General features: G+C 43.3%; 1 protein-coding gene across 3 annotated transcripts in view; it reads left to right on the forward strand.

Moving 5' to 3' along the window:
• trpm2 (transient receptor potential cation channel, subfamily M, member 2) overlaps window positions 1-13,689 on the forward strand; it is a 200,612-nt gene that overhangs the window by 132,942 nt on the left and 53,981 nt on the right. For all 3 annotated transcript variants that reach the window (XM_072261153.1, XM_072261151.1, XM_072261152.1), the window contains 3 exons: window positions 5,644-5,815; window positions 8,772-8,952; window positions 10,110-10,291. In XM_072261153.1, the coding sequence (XP_072117254.1) occupies window positions 5,644-5,815; window positions 8,772-8,952; window positions 10,110-10,291 (535 nt within the window). The remainder of the gene's footprint in view (window positions 1-5,643; window positions 5,816-8,771; window positions 8,953-10,109; window positions 10,292-13,689) is intronic.

Below are 13,689 nucleotides of genomic sequence, written 5' to 3' on the forward strand. Positions count from 1 at the left end.
ACTGAGAACAGGGACAGAGCTCCCCTCATCCCCACCTACTACTCCGCCAGCCTCGGCATCCAAAACATAATTCCTTGGTATTTCCACCAACAACAATGTGTTCCTACCACCAGCCAAGTCTTTCTCTCCCCACCCCCTTCTGTTTTCCAAATACCTCCATAACTGGTCCATCCATCCCTCCCCCTCCCCAGACATTTTCCCCTGTAAGTGTGGGAGGTGTAAAGCACACCTCCTCCCTCACCATCATTTAAAAACCTGAATAGTCCTTCCAAGTGAGGCCAACATTCACATGCAAATCCCCTGGCATTATTTATTCAAAATTCAAGAAATGTTTAAGATGCAAGAGAGAATGAAGTGATTGTTACTCCAGATTCAATGAAGGATAAAATATTACCATATGCAGAAAAAATACACAATAAATATAATTAAATGTATATATATGGACTGATTATATGTAGTGCATATATGATTTTATATATGTCCGTATGCATGATTGATTGATTATATGGCATCTGAACGTCCAGTGTAATCCTGAGACTGGACAGACTAGAATGCAGATTTGGATGAGAACATACAAGGTATGTGTAGTAAGCTTGTAGACGACACTAGAACAGGTAATGTTGCAGGCAGAGATAAGGTTCATCAGGATCTCCAGAGGGATCTTGATCAGTGGGTAAATGAGCTCAGAGATGGCAAATGGAGTTAGTTCAGAGAAGTGTGCGGATGACAAGTGAGGTGGGTCTGTCACAGTGAATGGTTGGCCCTGGGAGTGCAGTAGAACAGAGAGACCGAGGACTACTTCAAGTACATTGTTTACTGAACGTAGCATCACAGGTACAGTAGATGAAGGATGATGAAGAAAGATTTTGTCACACTAGTCTTCATCATTCAAAGCTCTGAATATAAAGGTTGGGATATTATGTTGCAGTTGTACAAAACATTGGTAAGGCTGCATTTTGAATAATATTTTCATTTAGGTTATCCTACTATAGAAAAAATGCTATTAGCTGGGAAGAGCTCCAAGGAGCTTATCAAGGTTGTTGCCAGGACCCGGGTGACTGTGTTATGGAGAGAATTTGAGTATGTTGGGACTTTTCTCATCAGAATGTCGGAGAGTAATGAATAGTCTTATAGAAGCAACACACATCAAAGTTGCTGGTGAACGCAGCAGGCCAGGCAGCATCTGTAGGAAGAGGTGCAGTCGACGTTTCAGTCTTATAGAGGTGCCTTAAAGTATGAGAGGCCATAGATAGGGTGAGACTTTATCAAAGCATTTGGAGTATTGCAAACCTCTTTGGGCCCTTCATCCAAGAAAGGGGGTGCTGTTTGGAGAGAGTCCAGAGAAGCTCCACGAGAATAATTCCAGGAATGATAGGGTTAACATATGAGGAGCATTTGATGGCTCTAGGCCTATACTCGCTGGAGTTTAGAAAAATACAGGGGGGTGGTGGAGGTGGGATCTCATTGAAGCCTATTAAATATTTAAAGGGCTAGACAGAGTGGACACCATTCCTATATCTGGGGAGTCAAGGACCAGAGGGCACAGCTACATAATTGAAGAACATCCATTTAGAACAGAGATTAGAAAGAATTTCTTTAGCAAGAGGATGGTGAATCTGTAGAATTCATTGGTACAGATATCTGTGGAGGCCAAGTCATTGGATATACAAGGGGTGATTCATAAGTTCGTGGCCTAAGGTAGAAGGAGTCAATTTTAGAAAACCTAGCACATTTATTTTTCAACATAGTCCCCTCCTACATGTACACACTTAGTCCAGCGGTCGTGGAGCATACGGATCCCTTCTTTGTAGAAGTGGTCCAAGCAGGGGTGATTGATAAGCTTGTGGCCTAAGGTAGAAGGAGATGAGTTATTAACTTCAAACTTTCTGCATTTTCACTCAAAGAGTTGAACTGCACATACGTGTAACGAGAGCGTCTTGGACCTCCAGGTGGTCCACAGCAGGGGTGATTGATACGTTCGTTGCCTTGGGTAGAAGAAGATGAGTTATACAGCTCTCATTACATGCACATGTAGTTCAACTCTTTGAGTGAACGTGCAGAAAGTTTGAAGTTAATAACTCATCTCCTTCTACCTTAGGCCACGAACTTATCAATCAGCCCTGCTGTGGACCTCTTTCTGGAGGTCCAAGACGCCAACTTCTACAAAGAAGGGATCTGTATGCTCCACGACTGCTGAACTAAATGTAGGAAGAATAAATGTGGTAGGTTTTCTAAAATTGACTCCCTCTACCTTAGGCCATGAACTTATCAATCACCCCTCGTATTTTAAAACAGAGGTTGATAGGTTCTTGATTAGTAAGGCCATCAAAGGTTACAGGGAGAAGGCAGGAGAATGGAGTTGAGAGGAATAATAATTCAGCCAAGGTGGAATGGCAGAGCAGTCTCAATAGTGCACATGGCCTAATTCTGCTCCTGTCTTATGGTCTTATGATCTAATGGGTGAAGGTGCACAGTATTTTTCCTTGGGTTGGGGAATTAAGAACTGGAAAGTGTAAGCTTGAAGTGAGAGGGGAAAGATTTGATAGGAGCCTGAGGGAAAATTTTTTCACCCAGAGTGCTGTCAGTATATTAAATGAGCTGACAGAGGAAGTGACTGAGGCAGGTGCATTAACGCCATTTAAAAGTTACTTGGATAGGTACGTGGATAGTAAGGGGGTATATGAGCCAAAGACAAGCTAGCTTGGTTGGGAGGGACCAGTTGGCAGAAGGGCCAGTCTCTGTGCAGTGTAGCTCTACGGTTAGTCTGCACCAGCTCTCCGTCCACTATGACCATCTAGGGCTACAACTTGCCAGCAATTTTAATTCCCCTCCACATTCCCACATCAATGTGCTTGACCTCAGGCTTCTTCACTGCCAGGGTAAGGTCAAATGCAAACTCGAGGAAGCAGCACCTCAGATCCTGCTTGGTCCGAATGATGAATTCTCCAACTTCCAGTGATGTCTGTCCCTTTTCTGTCTCTCTTCTTAATCTCCCCAGTTCCTCCTGTAGACATCCCAGATCCCTTCGCCTGTTTCTTTCCTCTCCCCCATCCCATCCACTTGCCCACTACCCACACACTGCTTCCCCTCCCATTTCCCCCCTCCCTTTATTCCCTTTCTCTCCTGTCAGGTTCCATTACCTTCAGCCCTTTGTCACATCTCCCTGTCACCTCCCAACTTTTGAAATCATTCTTACTCTCCCATACTTACTTACTTTTCCCTCACCTGGATCCACCTATCTGTCAGCTCTTGTTCAACCCTTTCCTTCCACCATTTTATGCTGGCTATTTCCCCTCAATCTCTTTCACTCCCAGTGAAGGGTCTCAGCCAGAACTGCTGACTGTTGATTTCCTTCCTCGTAGGCCTCCTGGTCCGATGAGACCCTTCAACAGTTTTTTTTTGCCCTGTTGCAGAAGGTTCAAACTAATTTGGCAGGATAATGAAACAGAGCATAAATATGCAGCTGGGAGGACTGTACAGTCAAATAGGGAAGGAGAACTGAGAGTCCAGTGGATGGAGCAGATATGGAAGTGAGAATGCCACGGCAGAATGCAAGGCTAAACAGCATCCATTTTAAATACAAATAGACTTAGTGGTAAGTGGATAAATTCGGAGTGTTAGCAATGTGGAATATGATACTGTTTTTTTTTCACAAGACATGACTGAAGGAAAGACAGGACAGGCAACTCAACATCCAGAGGACAGTATGTATATTCTGATGTGATGCGGAAAAGAGGAGGCAGCATTTCTGAACTGGTTAAGGGATCCATCCACAGAGTAATAAAGGAGGAATATAAGAGTAAGAAAGTCATACTGCAGCTATATAAAACTTTAGTCAGACCATAAATTGGAGCATTGATTGCAGTTCTGGTCACACCATGATAGGAAGGATGTGGAGATTGTGGAAAAGATGCTGAAGAGGTTTACCAGGAAGCTGCTTGCAATAGAAGGTGTGAACCATAAGAGCAGGCTGAACATTAGTTTGTTCTCCTTAGAGTATCATTGGCTGAGGGGAGACCCGATAGAGGTTAATAAAATGATGAGAGGCAAAGATAAGTTAAACAATCAGAGTCTTTTCCCCCAGGTAAAACGTTAAACGGTAGAGCACATGATTTTAAGGTTAGGGGGAGAAAGTTTAAAGGTGATGTGAGGGGCAGGTATTTTTAACACAGAGTGGTAGGTGTCTGGAATGTATTAGTGGAAGTGGACAGTTTGGTGGAGTTAAAGAGGCTTTTACATAGACACATAAATATGAGGGCAATGGAGGGATGTGGATGATACACAGGGAGAGAACATTTAGTATAGATTGGCATCAAGATCAGCAATAGATAGGACAGTTATGTGGTAAATTACAGAGTGTGAGATTAACATGGTAGGAGATTTCATCTTCCCCAATATTCACAGAAATCATAAAAGGTGCATCTGATTTGGAAAGAGCAGGCAGAAAGGATGGGCCAGACTAGATAGTCCTGTCAGTGGATCTTGGAAATGGGCCTTTTCTCCTGAGAATATTTCCATTAAGATAGACAACAATGATGGTTATTTTCTTCAGGAGCACGCACACCACTGGTGGCACAGTAGTGGTAAGTGCAAGTGGTTTCAAACTTTTGGGAGTGCTCATCACACGCTTCCTCTCATGTCCCAGAACACATCCTGCACAATCAAGGAGGCTCACCAATGCTGCTGCTTTCTGAGGATGCCGAAGAGAGCTGTACTTTGCACACCAATACCCATGTTATTCCAACGATGCACAGTAGCGAGCAGTATCGCTGCTTGGTACGGAAACTGCACCGCGGCAGACAGGAAGGCTCTACAATGGGTAATCAGAACTACCCAACACATCACTAGCAGCAGCCTACTTGCTATCAGGAATACATATATAAAGGGCCAGTAACATTATAAAGGATCCCACCCACCTTCCCATGATCTGTTTGTCCCACTCCCATCAGGGAAGAGGCTACGCAGCATCCACAACAGGACCACCAGACTCAAAAACAGTTACTTTCCCCAAGCAGTAAGGCTGATCAACACCTCCACCCACTAACCCACCACTGCTTCATTATTTCCTGTCAATCACCTTACATACAGCCTGGCGTCACTTTATGGACATGCAATCATTCTAGGTATATAAGCTATCTTATGTATTTATATTTATTGTTTTTATTATTATTATTATTGTGTTCTTTATCTTTTGTGGGTTTTTTTGTGCTGCATCAGATCTGGAGGAACAATTATTTTGTTCTTCTTTACACTTCTGTACAGGAAAAGGCATTAAATAATCTTGACTCTTGAATCATCCTCACAGCATCCAGCATTCCAGCCCTATCAGAATTCTGCATGTGTCAATGAGATCCCCACTCATTCTTCTAAGCTCCACGGAATACAGGCTTGGTTGACTGACACTTTCGCCTGCGATTCCAGGGGTCAGCCAGGTGAATGTTTACCTTTCCCAGGCCTGGTGACCAAGGCTGCACATAAATCCCCAGGTGTGGTCTGGTTTCATTTTTTTGTTTACAGAAACAATAGTTGTATCTTTGTCTAACTCGTTCAAGATGCATCTTGGAAACCTCACAGACGCTCTGGTACCTGGTTGTAACGCCGTGGGTTGGTCATGAAATCCTGATGAGTCTTTTCTTTCCACAGGTGAAGGACATCTTCTTCTTTCTGTTCCTGCTGGCAGTGACGATAGTAGCCTATGGTGTTGCAAATCATGCCATCCTTATTCACAACGAAAAACGGCTACACTGGATATTCCAGGGAGTTATCTACAAGCCCTACCTAATGCTCTTTGGAGATATCCCGGGTGATGTCAGCTGTAAGCCCTGTCTTCAATTTGGTCAACTGCTTAAAGAAAAGTCTTGCTCTTTTATATAGCCCCATTCACAATCCAGGGTATGACCAAAGGGATTTGCCTCCATGTTATAATGCAGGAAACACAGTGATGAATTTGCATCCACAAATGCCAAAGTTTTGTTGTCATGTGTATAGACATTGCAGAAAACAACAGGGAGAACGTCCTACTCTTGTTTGATATTCCCAAGTTACTGTCTGTATCCAGCTGAGAGAGCAGTGCCACCCCACCCAAAGCAAACATTCTGACAGTGCACCATTGGGAATGACCAGCCAGGCAGTACTCAAATGCATGAGCCCATCCTGTAACATCTCAAAGGCATGTATAACACTCAGTCATGGCTGACACATGGCGAGATCTAGTAGACTTGTCAGCTCAGTGGCTCAGAAGCGGAATGCCACAGATGTGGAGAAATGGAAATGAAAACTGCATCCTGCAAACACATCAGTGTGCATCATGAGAGAAGCAGGCTTGACATTTCAGATCAAAGGGCTTTTCTATAAATGAAATGAACTAAGTTGCCGGTTTGGTTGGTGAAGAGAATGTGTGCAAAACAATGCATTTCATTCTATGCTCCAATGTTTCAATGTACATGTGAAAAGTAAAGCTGACCCTTAAATCTTTAAAGGAAATGTCTGAAAAGAGACAGACTGACACAACTGGTAACCCAGCCCACCACCATCTCTGACTGGAGACTCAACTTGGTCTCACATTGAATACTTCTCTTTTATCTCCACCTCTTTGTTCCAAATCAAAGGTGTGATTATGTATCTTGCATTGGTGCCCGTGATGCCTCCACTCCAGTGACATTATGTCAGTACTACCCCTACCTACCACTCCCCTCCTCACATTTACCTCAATTCATTGTTGTCTCTATTCCTGTTCTCAGATGGCCCGACATCTTGATTGGTAACTTTTACAGTGCTCTCTCTTCCAAATGGTCCATTTCTGCTCTCACCCATCTCCTCAACTTCCATCCCAGGAAACATCAGTTCTAAGCCATAGATTCCCACAGTTATCCTCATCTCCTCCCACCTGCTTTCTGTGAGGATCCAGTTTCAGTGGCACCTTCCTTTCTGTGCTGTCAGTGCATTTCCTCTTAGCCACGGTTGGTAGGGCTCTCTGCAATGTCTAGCTCAGTACCTGTGACCCACTCTCACCCCCAGAACAGAGGTAGAGTTCTCTTGCCCTCATCTTCCACCTCATCAGATTCACACAACAGCTAATTTCCACAATTTCCATCCCGAGACACATCTACCCCTCACCAGCATGATGAAGGGCCCATGTCTCAGCAATTATCACTCATTCCTCTTCTAGTACCCCTACCCATTCAGCTGCAGACCTGACCTGGTCATTTCCTGATAGACTAGGACCTAAGCAATCCCCAGAGGTGAAGCATCAAGTACCATTCTTCCCGCCAAGAACATAGAACACTACAACACTGTGAAGGCCCTTTGGCCCACAATGTTGTGCTGAAATTTTAACCTACTCTAAGATTACTCTAAACCTTCCCCCCCCCCACACACAGCCCTCTATGTTTCTATCATCCAAGTCCAAGTCCAAGTTTTACTGTCATTCAACCATACATGAATACCAATGAATACAGCCCGTTACTCCAGGGCCAAAGTATAAAGCACAGTACCAACAATTACACACAGCACAAGGCACACATAACACATGTAAGATATCAGTAAAATACAGTCACACAAAAAATATATAGTCCGAGACCCAGAGTTGATGAATGTTACAGAAATCTGCTGTCAACCACAATACAGCTTGTCTTCTGCAGAGCGACCACTGGAGGGCAGCACCAACTCCAGCTTGGACACTGTGCTGCACTGCCTTTCTAAAAGAGCCTCTTAAACGCCCCTAATGTATCCGCCTTCACCACCACCCCCAATGGCACGTTTCATGCACCTACCACTCTCCGTGTAGATAACCTACCTCTGACATCCCTCTTATAATTTCTTCCAAATATCTTAAAGTTATGCAACCTTGCGTTAGCCAAATTCTCCTCCGCTCAAAGAAAAACAAGCATGGCCCTCTGTTCTCTTCACATAATTGAGAAGCTCCATCCAAAGCAACATCTTGTCAAATCTCCTTTGCACCTACTCTGGTACCTTTATATCCTTGCTATCATGTGGCGACCAAAACTGTAGATGGTATTCCAGATTTGGCCGAAGTATTGTCACAGAATCATGGAAGCATGGAAATGAGTCTTTTCAATCTGCAGGGTCCATGATGCATATCTACATCAATCCCCTTTGGCTGTATCAGGATCGTGTTTCTATGCCTCTCCTATACAAAGACCTGTGATCTCAATTACAGGCTTACCTATGGACTCACTTTCAAGGACCCCACCACATGTTCTTAATGTTATTGATTTATTTGTTATTTTTATTTTTTTGTACTTGCACAGTTTCTCTTCTTTTGCACATTAGTTGCTCATCAGTCTTTGTGTGCAGTGTTTTTTATTGAGTATATTGTATTCCTTTGTTCTACTGTGAATGCGCACAAGAAAATGAATCTTAGCGTAGCATATGGTGACACACTGTAGTTGTACCTCACTACAAATTTACTTTGAATTTTGAAATTTGAAAATACCTTTACAATATTGAAGATCTGTTTCCACAACCTTTTCTAGCAATTCATTTGAGATATTTGTCATCCCCTGCGTCAGAAAACCTGCTCCTCAGACCTCCATTAACTCTTACCCTTCACCTGTGCCTTCTGGCTCATAACACTTACATTCCCATCAAAATCACTGTAACTTTACCACATTGTATTAAAACACAAATATTTACTTTTAAATGGGAAAGATGAAGGAATGCAAGAAATAGATTGCACCTTTGTGAATGTGCTGATTACATTTATCAACTAATTATGCTAAAAATCTTGTTTACTCTTTTTAAACAAAAAGATTCAGGTTTTGACCTGAGCCAGTGCAGTGTGAATGGCACCGACCCATACCTGCCAAAGTGTGCTGAACATAACAGCCTGGACCAGCCCGTCTTCCCCGAGTGGCTGACCATCATTCTGCTCTGCCTCTACCTGCTGTTCACCAACATCCTGCTACTCAACCTCCTGATTGCAATGTTCAAGTAAGTGGCCTCGCCCTCAGTGGGTTTGGGATGGCGCGGGATACGGGGAGGAGCATGGGAAACTAAGCGGATGGGGGGCCAAGTTCAGTGGGAGTCTGAGCCAGGTGCACCATGGGCCTTGGTGGGCCTCGTGTGGAGGATGCTGGCTGATGTAAGCTCCCCACTATGAGGGGTTATGAAAGGGTATAGCGATCGGGCAGTCCATTGGGTTTAGACAAGTCGGGGAGGTTGGAGATTGAGGTGGAGAGTGGAAATGATTTAATTAAGTAAGAGCACCAACAAGTAAAGTTAGACCATAGAATATGACAGCACAGTGTAGGCCATTCAGCCCACAATGTTGTGCCAGCCTTTTAACCTACTCTAAAATTAATCTAACCCTTCTACATAGCCCTCCATTTTTATATCATCCATGTGTCTATCTAAGATTCTCTTAAATGTGCCTAATGAATCTGTCCCTACCACCACTCCTGGTAATGTGTTCACAGACACACAAGAGCACTCTGTTTTAAATAATTATCTCTGACATCCACCCTGTACTTTACCCCAGTCACCTTAAAGGTATGCTCTCTGGTATTAGCCATTTCCACCCTGGGTAAAGGTCTTTAGCTGTACACTTGATCCATACCCTTATCATCCTTTAATTCTCTCATCCTCCTTCAGTCCAAAGAGAATACCCTGGATTGTTCAACCTATCCTCATGACTCATGTTTTCCAATCCGGGCAGCATTGTGGTAAATCTCCTCTGCAACCTCTCTAAAGCTTCCACATCCTCCCTGTAATGAGTTCCCATTTTTCAAAGTGGTATTTGCTGTGGTACACTGTATGGATTGCACTGCCAGAGAGCATAGGAACATTTAAAAGATTCTTGAATATGCAGAGAAGATAAGGATATGAGCAAGGTGCAGGAACGGGATTAGGCTAATTAGAAGTCTTTCATTGAATTAGATCGGAACAATATTGTGAACCAGAAAGCCTGTCCTGTGCTGCATTGTTTTATGCTCCGTGTTCTGTGTTGGATGTTGGGCCTCTGATGCTGACTCCAAGGAGAAAGTGGATTTATGGAGTTTCAGACAACTAGACTTCTGTGTCTTTGGGAGAATGGAAAATATCAAAGACTGTGCTCACATCTGCCCTCTCCCTGGTCATTCTCTCCTCAGCTATACCTTTCAAGTGATCCAGGAAAATACAGATGAGATCTGGAAGTTCCAGAGGTACTCGTTGATTGAGGAGTACTACACCCGTCCGCCTGCACCTCCTCCCTTCATTGTATTTAGTCACATATTCTTATTGATTGAGTGTGTAACCTGCAGGAAATCAAAACGGAAGCACAAGAAGTTCAGTAAGTCTCCTCTTACATTCCCTTTTGAAGTTCAAGTTTATTTTCATTCAACAGTATACACAAATAGCCCCAAACAAAACAATGTTCCTCCAGACCAAGGTGCACAACACAGCACGTATAACTCACACACACAACACATAAGGTAATAATATCGCAAATAAACTAACAAATAATAAGATGCATTTATGACACAAGTCGAAAAGAAAATAGAATACGCTACTGGTGCTTCATACGGGATGGGGCCTGGGTGGTGGCAGGGAGTTCAGTCGTCCCTCAGCCTGGGGAAGGAAGCAGTTTCCCATCCTGACAGTTCTCAAAAGGCTCCGTAACTCCTGCCTCATGGTTGGGGCCAAAGATATTGTTGGATGGGGGGATGAAATGAATCAAAGCTCAAAGTACAAACTAAATTTATTATCAAAGTAATATACATCACCATATCCAGCGGTCCCTAACCACTGGGCCGCAAAGGATGTGCTGCCGGGCCGTGAGGGAACGGTATGAGTCAGCTGCACCTTTCCTCATTCCCTGTCACGCTGTTGAACTTGAACATAAGGTTGCCAACTGTCCCGTATTTGCCAGGACATCCCATATATTGGGCTAGATTGGTTTGTCCTGTATTTCCCCCGCTAAGGCAGAGCGTTCCTATGAAACCTTTCCTGCCGAAATGGCGTGACGCAAAGAAGTAATTACCATTGATTTATATGGGAAAAATTTTTGAGTGTTCCCAGACCCAAAAAATAACCTAACAAATCATACCAAATAACACATAAAACCTAAAATAACACTAACATATAGTAAAAGCAGAAATGATATGATAAATACACAGCCTATATAAAGTAGAAATAATATATGTACAGTGTATTCAGGAAGATGAAGGCAAAACCGATTTGTGGGGGAAAAATATCAGCACGTACACACACGTGCACATCACGCATGCGCACACAGGTGCCTGCGCAAGGCTTCATGGTCATGGTAGTCTTTCCTGGGGTAAAGTGTCTCGGGATTTGACTGCTACTTTTGGCCCTTATTTGGGAGTGAGAAAGTTGGCAACCCTAACTGTAAAAGACATGTTGAGGTGAGTTTAACCCTGCTTGAACACCCCCACCCCTGATCGGCCGGTCCGCAAGAATATTATCAATATTAAACCGGTCCGCAGTGCAAAAAAGGGTTGGGGACCCCTGCCATATACAACCCTGAGATTCATTTTCTTGCAGGTATGCTCAATAAATCCATTCTAGAGTAATAAGCATAACAGAGTCAATGAGAGACCACACCAACTTGGGTGTTCAACCGGGGTAAAAAAGATAAAAAAACTGTGCAAGTACCAAAAGCAAGAAATAATAATAATAAATAAATAAATAATCAATTACTACCAAGAACATGAGATGAACTGTCCTTGAAAGTGAGTCCATAGGTTGTGGGAATAGTTAAGTGATGGGGCAAGTGAATATCCCCTTTGGTTCAAGAGCCTGATGGTTGACTGCTCCTGAGCCTGGTGGTATGAGTCCTGAGACTCCTGATGGCAACAGCGAACAGAGATAGGGGTCCCCACGATGGATGCTGCTTTCCTGCAACAACGCTCGGTGTAGATGTGTTCAATGCTGGGGAGGGCTTTGCCCATGATTGACAGGGCCATATCCATTAAATTTTGTAGGATTTTCCATTCAAGGGATTGATGTTTCCATATCAGGATGTGATGCAGCCAGACAAAATACTTTCAATAAAATCTATAAGATCTATAAAAGTTGTCAAAGTTTTAGATGTCATACAGAATCTTCCCAAACTCCTAAGGAAGTAGATACATGCTATGCTTTCTTCGTAATTGCAATTATGCGCTGCGTGTAGGACAGATCCTCTGAAATGATAACACCGAGGAATTTAAATTTGCTGACCCTCTCTACCTCTGAACTTCCGATGAGAACTAGCTCATGGGCCTCTGATTTCCCCTTCCTAATGTCAATAATCAGCTCCTTGGTCTTGCTGACATTGAGTTGTTGCTATGGTACCACTCAGCCAGATTGTCAGACTCCCCTCCTATATGCTGATTCGTCACCACATTTGATCTGGCCTATGACAGTGGCGTCGTCAGCAAACGAATGTGGCACTGAAGCTGTGCTCAGCCACACAGTCATAAGTGTAGAGCACGTAGAGCAATCCAAACTGACTGGGATCTGCAAGTGAGGAAATCAAGGATCCAACTGCACAAGGAGGTCTTGAAGCTTGGCAAATGACAGTGTTAAAGGTCTTGCATATGCATCGCTCATGATAACCATTCCGAATGGGTGGAAGTTTTACTGGGAATAATCCCCCTTACCAGGAAGAATGGAGAGGGCATCCAAAAATGATGTTCTAAGCAACAGAAGATGCAGATGACAAAGAATGGGTACTGGGTAGCCCAACAGCACATAAAATCACTTGCTCAACATAGAGTATGATCCAGGGAGGGAAATAGACAAAATATCTCAGGGGCTTTGGCCATAATCTCCCAAATATGGAGCTAGCTGAGAGATAGAATACTTCAACACATTCAAGAAGTGTGTAGAGATAAATCCATTGATTACAGACCAGTCAGTTTAACCTTGGTGCCCAGGAAAATTAGTTCCACACAGAAAAAAGTTGAGTTTCTTGTCATATGCCCAAGCAATGAAAATTTTACTTGCAGCAACATCACAGGCACTTAGCATCAGATACGCAACACTTATAAGAAAAATATAGATTATACAAAACTATACAAGAAAGAACACAATTAGAACAGAAATATACAAGGTCCATTGCAGTGCAGAATGACCATAGTGTTGCTGAGGTAGTGATCAGAGTTGTGCAGGTTGGACCAGGAAACAAATGGTTGGAGGGAAGTAGCTGTTACTCATCCAAATGCAGGTTGACTAGAGAATTTGCAGCATAGATTTGTTTAGCTTAAAGAAAAAGAGATAAAGTTAAGATTTCTTTGATAACCCTGGAATTAAGTAGGCTGAGGGTTGACCTCAGGCTGGTTTGGAGGGTAGTGAGTCAGTGAAATTCATTGGCACAGACAGTTGTGGATGCAAAGTCGTTGGGTGTATTTAAAGCAGAGGTTGCTAGGCTCTTGATCAGTAAGAGTGTCAAAGGTTATTGGGAGAAGGCTGGAAAATGGGGTTGAGAGGGAAAATAAGCCAGCCATGATGGAATGGCAGAGCAGACTTTTAGATTAGATTAGATTATGAGGACACGCAGTCCTCGTTTATTGTCATTTCGTAATGCATGCATTAAGAAATGATACAATATTTCTCCGGTGTGATATCACAGAAACACAGGACAGACCAAGACTGAAAAACTGACAAAAACCACATAATTATAACATATAGTTACAACAGTGCAAGCAATGCCGTGACTTGATGAAGAACAGGCCATGAGCACGG

The sequence above is a fragment of the Mobula birostris genome, chromosome 6 (assembly GCF_030028105.1).
Source record: "Mobula birostris isolate sMobBir1 chromosome 6, sMobBir1.hap1, whole genome shotgun sequence".
Classification (NCBI taxonomy): Eukaryota; Metazoa; Chordata; class Chondrichthyes; order Myliobatiformes; family Myliobatidae; genus Mobula; species Mobula birostris.